The sequence below is a fragment of the Pseudorca crassidens genome, chromosome 10 (genome assembly GCF_039906515.1).
Source record: "Pseudorca crassidens isolate mPseCra1 chromosome 10, mPseCra1.hap1, whole genome shotgun sequence".
Lineage (NCBI taxonomy): Eukaryota > Metazoa > Chordata > Mammalia > Artiodactyla > Delphinidae > Pseudorca > Pseudorca crassidens.
Genome location: NC_090305.1, coordinates 76,044,982 through 76,064,417, shown reverse-complemented (window position 1 = coordinate 76,064,417; position 19,436 = coordinate 76,044,982). Strand labels below are relative to the sequence as shown.

The 19,436-nt window shown below is 36.0% G+C and overlaps 1 protein-coding gene across 41 annotated transcripts in view; it reads right to left on the bottom strand.

Annotated features, from left to right (window-relative positions):
* Positions 1 to 19,436, bottom strand: part of SLMAP (sarcolemma associated protein) — a 147,373-nt gene that overhangs the window by 50,313 nt on the left and 77,624 nt on the right. For 13 of the 41 annotated variants that reach the window (XM_067754848.1, XM_067754845.1, XM_067754862.1 and 10 more), the window contains exons 4-12: positions 15,161 to 15,197; positions 13,452 to 13,514; positions 8,981 to 9,076; positions 8,649 to 8,720; positions 7,164 to 7,304; positions 5,732 to 5,869; positions 4,005 to 4,173; positions 3,868 to 3,918; positions 3,327 to 3,377 (exon numbers count right to left, since the gene is read on the bottom strand). In XM_067754848.1, the coding sequence (XP_067610949.1) occupies positions 3,327 to 3,377; positions 3,868 to 3,918; positions 4,005 to 4,173; positions 5,732 to 5,869; positions 7,164 to 7,304; positions 8,649 to 8,720; positions 8,981 to 9,076; positions 13,452 to 13,514; positions 15,161 to 15,197 (818 nt within the window). The remainder of the gene's footprint in view (positions 1 to 3,326; positions 3,378 to 3,867; positions 3,919 to 4,004; positions 4,174 to 5,731; positions 5,870 to 7,163; positions 7,305 to 8,648; positions 8,721 to 8,980; positions 9,077 to 13,451; positions 13,515 to 15,160; positions 15,198 to 19,436) is intronic. The other 28 variants (XM_067754856.1, XM_067754871.1, XM_067754869.1 and 25 more) reach the window with 3 other exon arrangements.

The following is a 19,436-nucleotide window of genomic DNA, read 5'->3' as shown; positions in this document are numbered from 1 at the left end:
CAGTAAAACCAAATTTTAGCCTAACTAAAGGACTTTATAAAACATATTTAAAAATATATATATTTGAAACCAAATTTCAGAGAAGCATCACAAGACTTCAGATGAAATTTATTAATGCAGGACATCCCACCATCACATACCAAGCCAAAAATCAAACTTTTTACCTACTCTGATTTTACTATCTGGACTCTACATTAAAATACCTACTATACTAGTTTGGATAAAATGCAAGATTAATATAAAAAGATAAATATACATGTGACTTTCACAAAGGTTATTTCCTAAGATACATGAGGAGAGTCTTTCAGGTAGTACATGTAAAGGATTTGGATGATGACACTGTTAACACTCATTACTTGAATTCAGGACCTTGGGAATTTCACTTTGCAAAAAACTACAAAAGATGTCACTGATAATCCAAACCAAGAATCAAGAATCAGATACTGAAAGTGCTGGGGCAGGGGAGGGGGTGCGTCCTGTGCTACTAAATAGAGCTGTAGGAATGTCAAGAAAAAGCAGATACAGAAACGTAATAGAGAATCATGACACTTAAAATGTGTTTTATTTATACATGAGTTACCTATGGGTTTTGATTTTTTATACCTGTGTTGTCCAGTACAGTAGCCATTAGCCACATGTGGCCACTGAGCCCTTAAAAAGTTGCTAGTTTGAACTGAAATGTGTTGTCAGTGTAAATTAAATATATACTGATTTCAAAGACTTACTAAGGAAAAAAGAATGTGAAATCCTCATTTGCAATCTTTTAATACTGATTACATATTGAAATAATATTTTGGATATAGTGAGTTAAAGTAAATATATTATTAAATACATTATTAAAAATTTACCTATTTCTTTTTATAATTTTAATGTGGCTACCAGAAAATTTTAAATTATGTATGTGGCTCTCAGAATAGTTCTATTAGACAGAGCTTTTCTATACCTTCTAAGATATATTTAAAATATGCTTATAACATTTTAAAAATTACAGTACAAAACTGTGCTTATAGCAGCTACTTTAGATTTAAGTAATCTCAAAAATGGGATTTAATGGAGAAGTATTATTAATCTTAATTTCTCCAGACATTTTTGAAATATTCTCTTATAACCATACTTGGTTCTCGCTCTATTTAAAGAGTAATTTTAGTTAAAATCATATCTGATAGCACATTATGATTGTGGACTTTGGCAATATTTGAATACTTGATAATTGGTTTCTTACTATATCATAAATAATTCAGAATAGACCCATCTTATTCCAAAATCCATTTTGTAACTAAATCCAGTGTATGAATCTTTTGTGCATATCCAGATATTTACTACTCAGTTTCTTTAAAGACATTCTATTATTCACTCTCACACTACTCAATTTAGCACTACCAGAAAAACAAATACCAGCAAGGGAAAAATTATCATAGCAAGGAGCACCCTAAAGTGTCCGAAATATCTTATTCAGTGTTTTCTTTGGCAGGGGGGCTGCATTGGGTCTTTGTTGCTGCCCTTGGGTTTTCTCTAGTTGCAGTGAGTGGGAGCTACTCTTCATTGTAGTGCACGGGTTTCTCATCGCAGTGGCTTCTCTTGTGGAGCATGGGCTCTAGGCATGGGCTTCAGTAGTTGCAGCACGTGGGCTCAGTAGTTGTGGCGCACGTGTTTAGCTGCTCCGTGGCATGTGGGATCTTCCAGGACCAGGGATCTAATCCGTGTCCCCTGTATTGGCAGGCAGATTTTTAACCACTGCACCACCAGGGAAGTCCCCTTATTCAGTTTTAAATCAAGGAGCTGTCTACAACTATTCTCATCTAAATCAACTGGAATTGGCAAAAAATTTTAAGCAGTAATTTGACAATTCTAAATAGTATAAAGATGGGTCAGTGTATATAGAAAGATTCTTAACTGAAGGAATAGAATGTTCCCAGCTCGAGTTAACACTAACATTATCCATGAATACATGCTCAAGTCAAAAGGGTGATGGATTTGAATAAGAAGTGTACATGCCAGAAAGAGAAAAAAGGGCAAAATAACGACAACAGAAAATATAAATTCATTTAAGAATGAGAAGCTTTTAGAAGATGAGGATTAAGTCTTTTTACATGTTTGCTAAATATACTTTAGTAATAGTGGTGCAATGAATATAAACTACACCTTTAAAAAGTCTCAAAGTGAAACTCAAACTGAAATTTTTAAATGTCAATGTATTTTCACAAAACATACATAAAATAGTCAAATAACAATGATTAATGAAACATTTTTAAAATTTAGAGTTTCAAGATTTGTTATATACAGAGTATTTAGCTCTCGACCTTGCGGCTCACATATACATGATTACCTGAGCCTATTATGCCAGTTCTTGATTAAAATCCAACCAACCAAACCGAATCAAAACAAACCAAAAGAGCACCTCCTAACTTTAGCAGAGTTTGGTTGCTGCCCAAGAACTATAAAGATATCCCCTGATACATGGAAAAAGTATTTAGTAAGAAATTCTTGGGTATCGACCTTGATGTCTTCCACCAACTTCTGTATAAAAACTGAGTTGAGAGGTACATAGATTTGTAAACACAGAAAACAGTTTTATTCATTTTGTACTCTAAGCAACCAATACAGGATTTGGCATACAGTTGGTGCTCAATTAATGTTGGGTGAATGGGGTGGGTAGGAGGAATCTTAATGACTGAAGGAATATAGAAACCATTGAGTAGAAACCCCATGTTGCACTAAGAAAACCAACAGAGGCTGTACATTTTTGGCAAGAGATAACCCAAGCTATCCAGAAAGAAGGGTCATGTATCAAGAACAAATAAAGAATTTTTTAGATGGCAGAAATGACTGACCCTGTTATCTCTGATTGATGAAACAGACGGATAAAGAGAGCAATTTCTATGACACGTTCAAAGGCTCACTGGCCTCTGAAGTAAACTCCTGGCCAGGAAGGGGGCAGGGGGTGCACAAACATTAAAAAATGGTGGCCAATTATCCCCAGGAAGCGGTATTTGATGGAAGAAAATGGCAGTATCGTCTTTGAAAATATAGTGGGGGAAAAAAGCTATACTATGTTATATAAGCCAGTACTAAAGTTGAACATTATCATTTTCTTGTTATTTGAATAATTGAAATTTCCATATAACAAGGGATATCTAACCATAGATCACAGAATTAAGAATTACAAAATAAAGGGAAGCTTGATTTTTACAAGATGGGATTTAATAGTCAATGAGCAGCATGTTTTTCATTCCAAACACTTAAAACCTAAAAACCCTGACTTCTCTATCCTGCTTAAATAGTAAAAGGATATCATGAAAGAAAAATATTTAAGTTTTTTACACTACCTTTTTCTGTGCTCCCATTTATTTTAGGTAAGAAGTCATCAACTTGTGTCCCTAGGATTAAGACAGTGTATCATTGCCTGATCAAAGAAAGTATTATTTAAAACTGGTCTCAAGTGTAACCATGGCATTTTGTATCCCTACTTACATTAAGACTGATAGAACACTTTAAATTTATTTTTACAAGAAGGGTTCAACTTCCCATTTTCTATCATCTCAGAGAAAACCTACAACTGCTTAGTAAGCTGCCAGTGAACCTCAAAAGAAAAAGGATCCTGCTGTTGATGTGTTTTTCTTATTTAAATATCTCTAAGCAGACCGTTTCAGAGGCAGAAATTTCATTCATCTCAAGGACTAAACGATGGTGCCCACTGGTGGCAATCAAGCATATTTTTAAAGGAAATTTTTGGAAAGAGGGTAGATACTCTACACCTAATACGTAAAACATCCTTCTTAAAGAAATAAGTACCCAATGTGAGACAGTAAACATCAAAAATTTAATAATAAAAATTCAGCTTTAAATAAGAAATTTGGTGACACCTACCTAAGCTGCTGCATTCTTTAAGAGTTTTCTCTTGAAGATGTTCTAACCGTACTGTAAATAAAAGTCCAAGAAAAAGATATTTCACAGATAAAAAGAAAAAATCAAATCAAATCTATTTCTGGATTAGCTTAACTTACCTTGTAAAGCTGTTAGCCTTTCATTGGTGAAGTCATTATCAGCTTGCAAAGCTTCTATTTTTGCCTGGAGCTCCTGTTCTTTTTCTTCCATTTCATCTATTTTATGTTGTAATTCTTTTTTCTCAGCTTGTCCCTTCTGTTGGATTTCCTCTTGTTTTCCCTCTGCTACCTGTTGAAAAAGGGAAAGAAAATTCAGCTGTTTTAATAAAATCGAACCTTGATTTAAGAGGTCCAAAGCAGGACTGCTTTTATTCACATAAACTTCTAAGGAGAATATTCTATATTATAGAACATATCTGTAAATGTCAAAATGATGTCAAAAGTGATATGCACTGTGTCATGCCTCCATATCACCTAGGAGAGAAAAACTTGTAGCAAGCAAGCAAACTCAATACATACGGAGATTACAGGGGTCAAAATGAAAAACACATTTTTCAAGAGGGAAATAACGGTTTCCCCTGAAATTACTATTGTTCCAATTAGTTTGTAAGTTCTAAAATGTAACTTATTCTGAAATTTTAAACAAAATTACGTTTAGCTAAATGAATGATGATTACAAGAACTTTTTAAGATGACCTCTTTTTAACAAGTCCAATATTTAAAGCTATTATAGCTTAACCAATCACACAAAGAGGAGGTATGCTCTGGTCTTCTCTAACAAATGTGTATCTTCTAGCCACTCAATCCATGGTTAGAATTATATAAAGATGCGTCTTCACAAACTCAGTTCTAACATTTTACAGCAGTGGTCCCCAACCTCTTTTTTTTAAAAAAAGCATTTTAAAACATTTATTTGTTTTTATTATTAATTTATTAATTTATTTTTGGTTGCACCGGGTCTTAGTTGCAGCACGTGTGCTCCTTAGTTGCGGCCATGGGCTCCTTAGTTGTGGCATGCAAACTCTTAGTTGTGGCATGCATGTGGGATCTAGTTCCCTGACCAGGGATTGAACCTGCGTCCCCTGCATTGGAAGGTGGATTCTTAACCACTGTGCCACCAGGGAAGTCCCAGTCCCCAACCTTTTTGGCACTAGGGACCAGTTGTGTGGAAGACCATTTTTCAGCAGATGGGGTGGGTAGGGATGGTTCAGGTGGTAATGTGAGCAATAGGGAGCGGCAGATGAAGTTTTGCTCGCTCGCTCGCCCACCGCTCATCTCCTGCTGTGCCGCCCGGTTCCTAACAGGCCACAGACCATTAGTGGTCTGCGGTCCGCGGGTTGGGGACCCCTGTTTTACAGGACCAACCTGGCATTACCTATGGTCTGGTCTGTCCTCATCCTAAATGTCCTATAGCTACAAGGAGATGCAGCTGAAGTGAAGCCAATGGCCTTCCTAGAAGGAATCACTCGAAGGTTCCCTCTGGGCTTGTGCTAGCACTAACATAGCTGGGCCCTGATTTTGGGACACCCGAAAGATAAGCAGATTCCAGTTTTTCAAAAGTCTAAATATCTTGGGTTTTGCTGACTCTCATCTATTTCCTGTTACATATTTTAAAATGCCTATTATGAAGTACTATTTATTTCCATCCAAAGGAAATATGTCAGCTTTTACAAACTTTCAGTTATCTGTGGTAAGGGGGTTTGGGCTAAATGGCACCTGATTTTTACTATGAATTTAAATCATTGCCAAATTTTACATCAACAACTATTCAGCAATAACTAACTCTTAAGCTATCCAGTGTATTAGGGACGATTAATTTACATACTTCTAGGTTGAGAAATACCTACCTTTAATTTATCAGATAAATCTTTAATCTCATTAACTGCTCCATTATATTTATTGGCTAATTCTCTTAATTCTTCCTGAGTCCGTTCATTCATTTCTTTCAGGTGGGTACATTCATCTTCAGTATTACTCAGACTTCGCTGTAATTCAAATTTACAGGCAATTGATTTAGCATAAATGCACATTCTAAATTCAATTTATAAAAAGTGTAACTCTATGGGCTGTTCTAAATCAGCATCTACCCTGGACTTTATATAAAGCTGAGTTAAGTAACATAAGAATTTCAATTTACTTTAGGTACATGCTAAAACAGAAAATACCAAGAATTTGGAAAAACAAAAAACAGGGGGAGGGAGAAAAGGACAATACTTTATATAATTACACTTTTTTTTTTTTTTTGCGGTACGCGGGCGTCTCACTGTTGTGGCCTCTCCTGTTGCGGAGCACAGGCTCTGGACACACAGGCTCAGCGGCCATGGCTCACGGGCCCAGCCGCTCCGTGGCATGTGGGATCTTCCCGGACCGGGGCACGAACCCGTGTCCCCTGCATCGGCAGGCGGACTTAACCAGTGCGCCACCAGGGAAGCCCATAATTACTTTTTAAAGGCCATTGGTTATGAGTTTTAGCCTTGAAAATATTTTAAGCCTATCAATTCTTGAAAACAAGTTTAATAATGTGCACAGAATCAATTTAATAAAATTAGAAGACAATTAGCAATTTTCTTTCCTTGCATGTCATATTAATGACATGACAGTGAATCAGTCACTTTGGGATGGGGCTATTATAGAAACTATCCTTATATTAAAATATGTTTACTATTTAGTTTACAATGGACATTTTAACTAAATCCAGTAACACGTAACTTCTGTGGTAATTTTCCAGTAGTTCAAAAGAATAACCCATATTATCAATTATGTTGTTTTAAAGCAATGAGAATCACATTTTGATTATTCCTAAAAGACCTAGAAAGGACCTCAGAGATAATTTCCCCTGTGAACCTCCAAAGAGGCACAATTTTCCTCTCTGGAGGATGGGTAAAGTAAGAATAGTGGTGTTGCTCTCTACCTTACACTGACTATCCTCACCTGGAAGAAAAACAAAACTATGTGAAATGAGATCAATTCCTTGGCACATATCGTGGTCCACTGTGTGGAGGCTGAATCCTAACCAAAGTGCAAATAGTAAAATTCCCTGGTTAGGCTTTTATTTCCTCAACCACTGACTAGAGACCATAAGCACCAGAACTCACAGGGTTATGTTGAGAATTCCTGACAATGAAAACAGCATACTGCTCCTTCCCACCACATGGACAGGAAAAATTTTCTAGCTATATAATAATACCCAAGTTTGAAATGTCCTGAAATGCTAGCTAGCACTTTTAGGCTAAAATTTTAAAATCATAGTACTATTTAGTATTTGTTATAGTTAAATACCTCAACTTCTGAAAGTTTTCTAACCACTTCAATTTTCTCCTGAAGAACCCGCCTCAGGGACTCTTTGGCTGTCGTCTCATAGTTGTGTTTATCCTCCTGTAATGCTATAAGTTCCTTCCGTAAACTATCTTCTGTTTGATTCTAGGATTAAAAAATATTTATAATTATAGCCAAGTTATTTTTTTAAGTATTTTCCATTTAAAAAAACAACACATTGCAATGCTCTTTGAGTTCTATATTGAGGTACCTCCAAACACAAATTATGTTCACTCTGTATTAATTGAAGCTGTTATTTAAAAGCTGCATTAATAAATTATGCCTTCACAAATATATTAATTCACACTTCCAACAGAAAAAAAAGGTCGAAATAAACTGAAAATTTCTCTCAAGTATACAAAATGAATGAACTCTTCTACTTGCCATATTCTCTGAAAGCCACAACATTTACATTTATGGGCAAAAATAATCTCTTACCTCTAAAGGGGTCAAGCATTTTAAAATAATAACTAAACCAAATGGAATAACAGCACCCTGTGGGAAAAGCTGATTCCACGTCTAAGGCAGGAAATGTAAAAGATGAGTATGGACTATCTTGTCTGATATGACAGCAGGAAGCTATCAAAGTCTACCAGGGTTCTATCAAAAGAACTCAGGTGCCAACCTGAAGAAGTTCCTATAGACCAAAGGTGGGATAACTGGGAATCAATAAGGAAAACAAATGAAATAGGTTTATACACATGAAATATATTTAAATCTAAGTTGGGGGGAAAAAATACTTCATTGGTCATTCTTTGGTGGATGAAAAGGAACCAAACCATTATTTTGAAATCCAGTAAATAAAGGGAGAAAATCATTTATCCTGCCTTGCCTAAAGAAAATGTATCTCAGGATAACAAAATGGTTTATGCGGGGAAGTTTCTCTTTATAGAAGTAACTCAGCTAGTAAACGAAGGAAAGATAGAATTACAACATCACGATTTTTGCAACCCTTAATAAAAGAATGGATCTAGGAAAGGATAATCAAAGACTGCTAATATCTCAAAAAGGAAGACAACTAGACACTATGGTGCTTCCTGGTGAAAGTACACAATATTATCTACGAAGTGCTGAAAGAAAAAAGAAGTTGAGCCTACATCAGAGTTGATCTAAATCTGTAGATCAAACTACGAATTTACGGTGTGGAAGGAGGAGCTAGAAGAATGTTTAAATATCAATCCAGACTGAGGAAAATTATACAGAACAAATGACCCAGTTTCTCCAACAAATATCAACTATGATGGAACAAAGAGAGAGCTGTACATGGGTATTCACTATACAGTTCTTTCTATTTACATGTATGTTTGAAATTTCCCATAATGACAGAAGATTAAAAAGAATGGTGAAAATGTATAAACGTTTTTGCATGTATTCAAAATGACAGTCAAGACATGAAGCCACATAAAAAAACTATGCATTCTTCTTTATGTACTTGAGATTAATACTCACTTTGGAGCAAGCCTGTAATTGGTTTCCCATAACTTCTAACCGTGATAAGAGTCTATCTTCATCTATTAAAGCCTGTTGAAGAAAAATTAAATATCAGTAAAATCCCAGAGGAATAAAAAAAAAATGTATCAAAAAGGTTGCTACTGCCAGAAAAGATCTAAAATCATAACGCTGACCAACATCCACTGAAAAATGCTAAATTTTCATTATTTGTTCATTAGGAAATAACTTTGCCTTTGCTTGTCACAAAATTTTAGTTTTAGCTTAATCAACAGCTAAGGGATATTAAACTGTGCTTAAATACTTCTTGAATATAAAGGCAACTGGAATACCTGCCAACTGGTATCTGAAGCCTCCTGGGTGATGGCTAGTAGCCGCTGAAGCGTGGCTAACTTCTGTTCCAACATCTGTTCCCGATGTAAGGCCTCCTAATATTATAAATCACAAAAGAAATTCTAATAAACTCAGCATGATACCTTTGAAGAGTAATCAATTTTTAGCACATTCTGAAAATATTCTCATATTACAACCCACAGTGTATCTCACTTTCAAATCTGATAAATCTACTTTGTAAAATATATTTAGGCCACATCATTATAGCCTCATTTGTTGAGCTGTGATTAGTGCTATTAGGGGTGCTCTAGTTGCAACTTCCTCTATAACAGAAAACAGGTCATCTGTTTTTGTTTTTTTACTTGTAATTAACAAGAGTCTAAAAAACCAAAAACCTAGGACTTCCCTGGTGGCGCAGTGGTTGAGAGTCCGCCTGCCGATGCAGGGAACACGGGTTTGTGCCCCGGTCTGGGAAGATCCCACATGCCGCGGAGCGGCTGGGCTCGTGAGCCATGGCCGCTGAGCCTGCGCATCCGGAGGCTGTGCTCCACAACAGGAGAGGCCACAACCGTGAGAGGCCCGCGTACCGCAAAAAAAAAAACAAAAAACAAACCTAGAGTAGAAAATCTGACAAATTCTTTAACCCCTGCATTTTATATATACACATTTAAAAGATGTGTGTGTGTGTGTGTGTGTGTGTGTGTGTGTGTGTGTGTGTGTGTATGGCGAAAGAGAGAGGGCGAGGTGAGAACAAACTCATTCCAAACTAAATCCAAACAATCTGGTTAGCAGCAAAGATACTTCATAATGGCTTAGCTACATCAGTAGACATCTACAAAAGAAATAACTTTTAATTTTTCCTTTTAAAAGTGTTATATAAACACAGTGTTTTATATATATATATAAAGAGAGAGACTGCTTTATTCTCACAGTCTACTCCATTTTCAGGTGTTCTAATTCTCTCTGCGACTGTAAAACGCTTAGCCATAGTCGAATATGCCAAATATAAGTAAGAGTCCACCAAGTGTTAGTTCAATGTAATTAAGGGGTCAAGGAGTTATATAACTATTTGGCAGCTCCAAAGGAATATTTTTACAGAGAAAGACACTGGCAAGCAAAGCCTTATTTCTAGGTCACTTGTTAACATTTGATAGCTGTTAAGAGGGTCTCCATCACTGGAAGTCAAGGTGAAAATGCTCACACAGCATTCAGTTGCGGTTTTGGCACATCTTTAAATTCACTTTCTTCTATTTCTATCATTATCCCAAGAAGAACATTTACTACCATAATATCTCTGAGCCACCTCAACTGAGAAATATATACTTCAAACATAGTATTTGAGGTTTAAAGCATTCATTTGTTGCTCTCCACATCCTTGATAAATAATGATTAGGGAAAATTTGGTCTGATTAGAGTCAGAGGTACTGCTTTTTTTAAAAAAAAAATAAATTTATTTATTTTATTTATTATTTTTGGCACTGGGTCTTAGTTGCTGTGCACGGGCTTGCCATTCTTCGTTACGGTGTGCGGGCTTCTCAATGCGGTGGCTTCTCTTGTTGCGGAGCACAAGCTCTAGGCGCGCGGGCTTCAGTAGTTGTGGCTTGCGGGCTCTAGAGCACAGGCTCAGTAGTTGTGGTGCACAGGTTTAGTTGCTCCATGGCATGTGGGATCTTCCCGGACCAGGGCTCGAACCCGTGTCCCCTGCATTGGCAGGCGGATTCTTAACCACTGTGCCACCAGGGAAGCCCCAGAGGTACTGCTTTTTAATATAACTCTAAAAGTACAGATTAAGGAATCTAATAAAAGTCATTCCGCCTCAGAACACACATTAAAACACAGCTTACACTTAAAAGGGACTAGGTGCCAAGTTTATTTTAAACTTCTAAAACATTCCTAATATCCAGGAAGTTACACTAATGCTGCAAAAAGTTTTACTTAAAAACAAAGCCACCAAACAACCACTACTTCCACTAGATGGTGTAATTTCTCCTTTTTTACTCAATTCCATTTAGAGTTTCATAACTCCATGAACCACATCCTAACAGAAATCTAACACTTCCAGGAACAGCTTTTAGTTCTAAGGCATGAAATGCATCTATTTCAGTTTTTATTCAAAAGGTTTACAACTTATATTAGAACTTCAGCAATTCAAAAAGACGTATACAGAAAAGACAATCCAGTATAATTTTCCCTCAAAGAATCAGAAAAAGAACAGTGGAAGATTATGCCATTATGAATATTCAAAGAACTGACAAGAAAGATGGAAAGAGTACTGGAGTGAGTCAGAACATTAGATTCACAGTCCATGTTAACTAGTAACTGTAGTATATAGCCCTGGGAAATCATTTTACCATATTTCTCATATGAAAAGTGAAGGTTAGACCAGATTAATCTCAAAGTTTTCTTCTACCTCTAAAAATAAGAGAGATTGGGCTTCCCTGGTGGCGCAGTGGTTGAGAATCCACCTGCCAATGCAGGGGACACGGGTTCGAGCCCTGGTCCGGGAAGATCCCACATGCCACGGAGCAACTAAGCTTGTGTTCCACAACGACTGAGTCCACGCGCCACAACTACTGAGCCTGCACGCCACAACTACTGAAGCCCGTGAGCCTAGAGCCTGTGCTCCGCAACAAGAGAAGCCACCGCAATGAGAAGCCTGCGCACCACAATGAAGAGCAGCCCCCGCTCACCGCAACCAGAGAAAGCCTGCGCGCAGCAATGAAGACTCAATGCGGCCAAAAATAAATAAATAAAATAAATAAATAAAAAAAATAATAAGAGCGATCTAGGTCAATTAATGTGACTTCCTACTGAATGGTAAACAACTACTAACATTTACAGCATACGTTCTATGTGCCAGGCACTGTTCTAAGTGCTTTACATGTATTAATTCTTTTTTGTTTGTTTGTTTTGTTTTGAATATTTATTTATTTGACTGCGCTGGGTCTTAGTTGTGGCACACAGGATCTTCGTTGCGGCATGTGGGATCTAGTTCCCTGAACAGGGATCGAACCTGGGCCTCCTGCATTGGGAGCTCAGAGACTTAACCACTGGACCACCAGGGAAGTCCCTTGCAGCTTGTGGGATCTCAGTTCCCCAAGCAGGGATCAAACCCGGGCCCTCGGCAGTGAAATCACCGAGTGCTAACCACTGGATTGCCAGGGAATTCCCTGCATTAATTCATTTATTCTTTACAATTATGTGAAGTAAGTGCTATTATTATACACATATCATAGATGAGGAAAATGAGGCACAAACAACTTTCCCAACAGGGCAGAAGTTAAAGCCAAAGATCAAATCCAGGGAATTCTGGCTAGAGTCTACCTACGTTTGTAAATACTAAACTGCAAATGTGTAAAACCACTTTTCAATCCACCATTACATTATGCCCAGTGGAAAGTAAGATCTGATTAATGCATTGATAATTTTCACAGATGTGTACATTCTTAACTGAGGTAGAACTGCTCTTAGTGACTGACCTATAAAAGAATGTAGGGACACAGGATCACTGGTTTGGTCCTATCATTTTAAACAAAAGGCAACTGAAGACCCACATATGTAAACTGACTCACCCAAGGTCACAGAACTCATTGAGTAGGAGCCAAGATAAAAACCTCAATCTCTAAACTCCTGATTCAGGGTTTTCCTTAATCATGCTCCCTCACTAGAATAATAAGAACCATAATCCGGTCTAAATCTACCAAACTCAGAAAAAAAAAAAAGAAAGAAAGAAAGAACAACCACTTGTTTTCTTTTTAGAGATCTGTATGGCTCTTTAAATATGGCATTAACTTCTTCAGGAGCCCATTCTAAGTATCTGCCCTACCGAGAGATCTTTCTACAGATTGAGCAGCACAGAACAGTAGTTAAGAGAGAGACTCTGAGGTCTGACTTGTCTGGGTTCAAATCCCAGCTCAACCACAGAACTCGGTGTGTGATATTGTGCAAACTATTTAAACTTCCGTGTCCCTCAGTTACTCCATCTATAAAAATGGGAATAAAATATGTACCTTACAGGAATTTTGTGAGGATTAAATGAATTAATATAGGTAAAGTGCTAAAGTCTGCTAGAGTCTGGCATATAGTAAGTACTACATAATTATTTGCTATTAATAGTAAATATTTTAACAGTTCATATTATTTGCTATTATAGCTATTAATAACAACCAAAATCTGTCCGGATTTAATTTTATTTAAAAGTCACCTTTGGATAAAGAACAACTGTGGAACTTCTTCATATGTGAAGAAAAAAACTTCTCTTGTACAGAACCTTATCTTCTCTAGACTTAACAATCGGATTTTTTAAATCCTTTTTTTATAAGACCTATTTTTAATTTTTTTTGTACTTTAAAAAGGTATTTCTTTTGTACTTGTATCCAGCCAGTATTTCTTTAGCCTATATTTGTGAACTAGCAAAATCAAATCTAAGTTCTGCTTTTAAAGACTAAGAATTCTCAAGATATATTTTACCTGAAGATACTGAGAAAGCTGGAATAGTTCCTGAGAGTACATACTTGGAGTGTTAGCAGCAACCTAGAAACAAAATGATACACCATTGACAGTCACACAGAATATTTGCAGAAGACATTAAAGCCAAATCAAGTCCTTGCAATGCCTATTTACTGAAATATGCAAAATAAAAATTATTTTTCAAATGAACAATTTTCTTTAGTTTTCAAAATATTTCTGCTCCATGTCTAGAATTTATAAACGGTATTGTATTATGCTGATCAGTTTGGGATTTACAAGCAGGATGGTGCAACAAGTGCTACCCATGAAAACATTCCTTGATAAACCAAATCACAAACTTACGGCACAAAGGCAATACAGCCTTTTCTTTACCCAGAAATAATACCTGCTAAATCAACAGATCTACATTTTTCCCCTTTAAAATTCATTGTCAAATAGTTCTTCAACATGTCAACAAGTCACAATTCGTTTAGAAGTAGCCATCTTCAAAATGATATTTATATGTGGGCACGTGGGGAGAAGCAGGGCACGAAATACAATACTTTGTCCAATGGCCAGAGGCAATGAAAAAAGGTCTTTTTTTTTTTCCTTTAAACTGTAGGTAGGTTTTAAGAAGAAAAAGATGGGAAATAATAGTGTTTAAACATTAAAGTCACAGCCAAAATGCTTAGAACTCAAGAGTATTGGAAAAAATAACTTCTATAAGGGTTTCTCCTGGGTGTGGAATATAGAACCACAGAATTATTTTTTTTAAAAAAAAGCACTAACAGGTTGCTGTATCATTCATTTATCCATATTCTCAACACTACCCAAGCCTTATATGTTAACTTATTAGCGTTAACTTATAAGTGTTAACTTATTAGTCTATTTTTACTAATATGCTAAGTAGAAGACAGAGAGGTGGCATTATTTTTTTAAAAGTTAGTCCTAAATCAGCAAGGCCATTATTTACTTCTGAAATGACTCTTGGTATTGCTGAAGTTGATGTTTAACCACTTTTACTTCTAAAAAAGGAATCTAACAGAGAACTTCAGTTTCAGGTAGGCTTTCATTCTTTATCCAAATGGAAGGAAAAAAAAGTAAAATGTTTTTCCCAATAGTTTAGTTACTTTACTAAGAAAACTCAACATACACTTTAATGCCAAAAGATACAAGAGATCTTTTTTTTTTGGCTACTTAGCAGTAATATCTACAGTTTAATACACCATTATTTCTGAACAAAAGAAAAATATTTTCTAACAAGTAATTACTGCAAAGTTTCTGTTCAAATCAAGTTAAAACTGATCTTCAAGAACAATTAAAGAGAAATTTCTGTAAGCCCATATTTGTGTTATTTCCATGTGTAGGTATATTTTGAGTAAATTATCTGGGTGCAAAGCTTTAATAAATATTTCTAGACAGAAATGCATTATAGAATAAAAAGTAGTAACTAACACTTCTTACCTTTGGCTAGGCACAAAACAAATGCTTCTAGTCTAGAGTCAGCCACTGACTTGAGATAACAAAGGCTTTGTCCTAAGAAACATCCATCCTAAATTCTCCAGTTTTTGAAAATCAGACTAGAATAACTATACAGCTATATGCATTCTTGTATTTTTGTTACAAAAGAGAAGTTTCTAGGTAAAGCATATTAAAAACGAACAAACAGAAACATTTTCAAAAGCAATACAGCTGAATCAGTTTGGAAAAAATAATCATTAGCAACTTACTTTGTCAACAGGACTTGGTAATGGAGCATGGATGACACTGAAAAGTAAAATTTAGAATTTTTATCTAATTTCCTGACAATAGAGGAAATAGAGTATGACAGTACAAGAATATCTTAAACCCCAAAGTTGGCACACTTGTTTTCATATAATTAAAAGAATGTGAATTATTTTTAATCCTTCATAAACATATAGAATTGTTAGAAAACAAGGTAATAAATACACAAACCTTTTACACATTAATGTATTTCTAAACACAAATTCAAAATCCAAAACGTATTAAATGCCCTTGCTGGATCTACTATTAATGAGGGCTATGGTGAATTCCTTGGTTATAAGAACTTCTAAACAGAAAGGAAGCACTCCTTAAATTATCCATTTAAAATTTTAGAATGTGTAAATTAAGTTCTCTTAAAATTAAATACTTCTATACAGAAAGCCTTAAAAAGCAAAGTTCTACTGTAAAGAAGGCTATAATTTGAAAATACATTCTAGTGGAGAACAACTTCAGCTAACCAAAACATTAGTACTACTCTTCTCTACCCAGCCACCTCACACACTGAAAGCTTCCATGTAGTTATGAATCTAACTCAATATATCGCTTTAAAACTAAACAGTAACACAGTATTAATTGGTATTAATTGCCTTTTGGGCCTTATAAAGTACATAAGAGGCAGTACAGTGTAGCAGTTAAGCATGCAGGCTCAGAAGCTATACTGACTGGGTCCAAATTTTGGCTCTACTTACCAGGTATATAATCTTGGGCAAGTTATCTAACCACTATAGGTCTCAGTTTCCTCATCCATAAAATGGGGATAATCGTAAAACTAACCACATAGGGTTACTGTGAGTATTAAATGTGTGAATAGAAGTAAAGAGCTTAAAAAAGTACCTTGACATAGTAGCACTTGATCACTACTACCACTCCCATGAGAACAGAGCCGCTAAGGAAGCCAGGGTTCCTGTCTTAACAAGCACTGTAAGATACTGTAATGTGGGTTGGTAGGGTGAGTAGACGGAGCACAGAGCAAGACTGCCACCCATGGTCCCTACCAGTTGCTCCTCACTCCATATCCTAGAGGCCAATCTGGTAATGGTCTGCTTGATGGTTGATTAGGTAAAGTTCCTAGATTCAACAGGTTAATCACGTGTAAGTTGCTGACAAACTGATCTTGCAGGACTTAAAAATAGGGATGACAATTCTGATTCCATTGTAGTAACTGCAAACATCCTAAGAATATTTCAATTTAATTAGTCACAAATACACTAAGATGCTGAATAAAATGGAATATTAAGTATTAGCCCCCACTTCCCTTCTGAGCTCCCATGATATCCTGTAGAGACTCCCACTGAGACCATATAATCCCCTGCTCTACTCCTTTGATTTCACATCTGTGTTCTCAGTACTTTGAACAATTCACCTCTGCATCCCCAGAACCTATACAAGGCCCTAACAAATCTGGTGCCTAATGAAGGTTTAAAAAATTACATACAGCTTTAGTGTTTTTTCCTCTGCCTCATAAAAATGCAATAGACGTTTTAAACATAAGTTTCTTTTTCTTGATTTTATACAAGTAATACATATTGACTAGGGAAAATGTGTGAAGTAAAGCATGAGGAAATAAATAAAAACTACCCAATGCCAGCACCCAGATATAGCCATTTGGGGTATATACCTTTTCTCTGTAGATATGCACATACAGGGAAATGAATTTGAGAAAGTCTAAATAGAAGCAAATGGTATTAATGGAAGCTTTTTGTTTTTTATTTTGGCTGTGCTGGGTCTTCATCACAGTGCCTGGGCTCTTTGTTGTGGCACACGAGCTTCTCTAGTTGCGGCACGTGGGCTTAGCTGCAATATATGGGACCTTAGTTCCCTGACCAGGGATTGAACCTGGGCCCCCTGCACTGGGAGCACGGAATCTTAATCACTGGACCACCAGGGAAGTCCCAGGAGGTTTTGTTTTTGTTTTTTTTTAAACGAGTTTTCTCAGTGACCCAAGTACAAAATTTTCCGTTCTCATGAAAATCTGGTTGATAAACAAAAGGCTAAAAATCTAGCAAAACATTCCATAATTGATATATATTTGTACTTTACAGAAACTATTGTGGATACAGGTGTATTTTGTTTGAGTTATGGAAAAAAGTTCATACACAACAAGGAACTGTAGAAGGAAAACTTATTTAGTGTTAGGGTGGTGGGATTATAGGCAATTTTTCTATGTTTCTTATTATTTGAAAATTATTTGTGCAATAAAAATCAAGGAAGAAAAAAGAATCAGCTTTTTGAGAATGGTATACCTACTGAAGACCTTAAAAATATTAAATGGTATTCTGGCATACTTAAAAGCATCTTGATTGCTAGAAAATATTAGATTACAGTAAGAGAAACAGTATTCATCGTGTGCTCATTATGCACCAGGTACTACACTAAACTCTTTAAGTGTACAGTCTTGCTTAATCCTCCTCATAAAATTCCTGCTCAATAGGTACTATTATTAACTTCATTTTAAAAATGAGAAAAGAGAGGCCTGATCAAGTCACAGAACAGGTGGAGTTGGGCTTTGAACCAGACTATCTACCTCTAAAGACCGTTCTGATCTTCCTCCAGCTTGAGGATTGCCTGTTCAAACTTCATCTTCTCCAGAAAGTCAACCAGATTACACACAATGAAACTGGCAGCGAAATTTTAAACGATGCTAACATTTAACCACATAAGAAAAACCAAACAAAGAGAAGGAAAAAGGGACAAAGATGAAAAGCACTGGGGGAACAAGAGGGATAGGAACACAACTCACTGATGTAGACTTGGAAAAAATTCATATGCTCTATCGGATGGAAGCTGAGAACAGACATGACCCTTTATGCAGCTGCTCAAAGCTTTTGAATCCATGAAAGAAAAATCTCATTATCAAATACAAACATCCAGGTCTTTAAGAAGCCATTTGTTATTAGTTGATTAATAGTTACTCTTATTTTTAAAACCTTAACTCTTGACTAACTCATATTAAAAGCTAAGTCACATTAATGTTCCCAAAGTTAACTATATTTTTAATAATTAAACTATAATTTAGAATAGGGAACAGTTTAACGTTTTAAATTTAAAATGTTTAAGGGCTTCCCTGGTGGCACAGTGGTTGAGAGTCCCCCTGCCGATGCAGGGGACACGGGTTCGTGCCCCAGTCCGGGAAGATCCCACATGCCGTGGAGCGGCTGGGCCCGTGAGCCATGGCCGCTGAGCCTGTGCGTTCGGAGCCTGTGCTCCGCAACAGGAAAGGCCACAACAGTGAGAGGCCCACGTACCGCAAAAAAAACCCCAAAAACATAAAATGTTTAAAATTTTCTGTTTTATTCAGATATCCTGAAAGGTTTTAAAAAAAAACAAATTGGTAGCCTCCAACTGAAGCATAATATACAATAATTCTAATGAAAGCACTATCATAGTAATAAGAGGATCTCTCTCTGCTTCCTTTTTCCCTCTCTCTTTCCTACTCACTATTCTACTTCACCTTCAACTTACTGCTGCTCTCAACCTCCCACCCTCAGATATTTGTTTCTGCTTTTGTAGGACAGAAAATATTATGCTGGGTGTAGAAACAAGCCTCTACCATATCCAATATTCATATTTATTTATTCAAAATAAAAAATGCTTAAGTTTAAAGACTGTTTAGCTCCCTCTAACACTTCATAATAATAATCTGTGAAAAGTACAAGATCAAAATGTATTTATGCTTACATTTTAACATTTGCATTTTATGAGCAATTTTTCCCTCTCAAGTTTGTCCTCGTGTAAGTGACCTTTCCACTGCTTCATTTTAAAAAAGAAAAAACTACAGAATTGGAAAATTCCTCCAAAAACTCCCACCAATATAGACTACCAACTGTGTCAACATCCTTAAAGTCCTTTAAGATTATGACACTGGCATTAGCTTCAGAGGCAACCATAGTTTAAGAAGTCGTATATGAAATGCAGATCAAAATGAATACAATTATCACGCATCAATAACTTACATACTCCAAATATTCTAAAACACTAATTTTCCAGCAAATATAAGTTATAAAGTCAATTTTGGAAACAAAATAACTGTGCCTCCTTACACATTATTATTTACTACAATTGTAACTAATGTGAAAAGCAATTATACTGTAGTACATTATATTCCAAAAGTACTACATCAATTTTCTAACATTATTAGAATAATCCTGAAGTATAAACAGTATACTATCATCTAGAGTATTATTAACCAATGTAATTAATACAAAAAGTTCATAGCTCTAT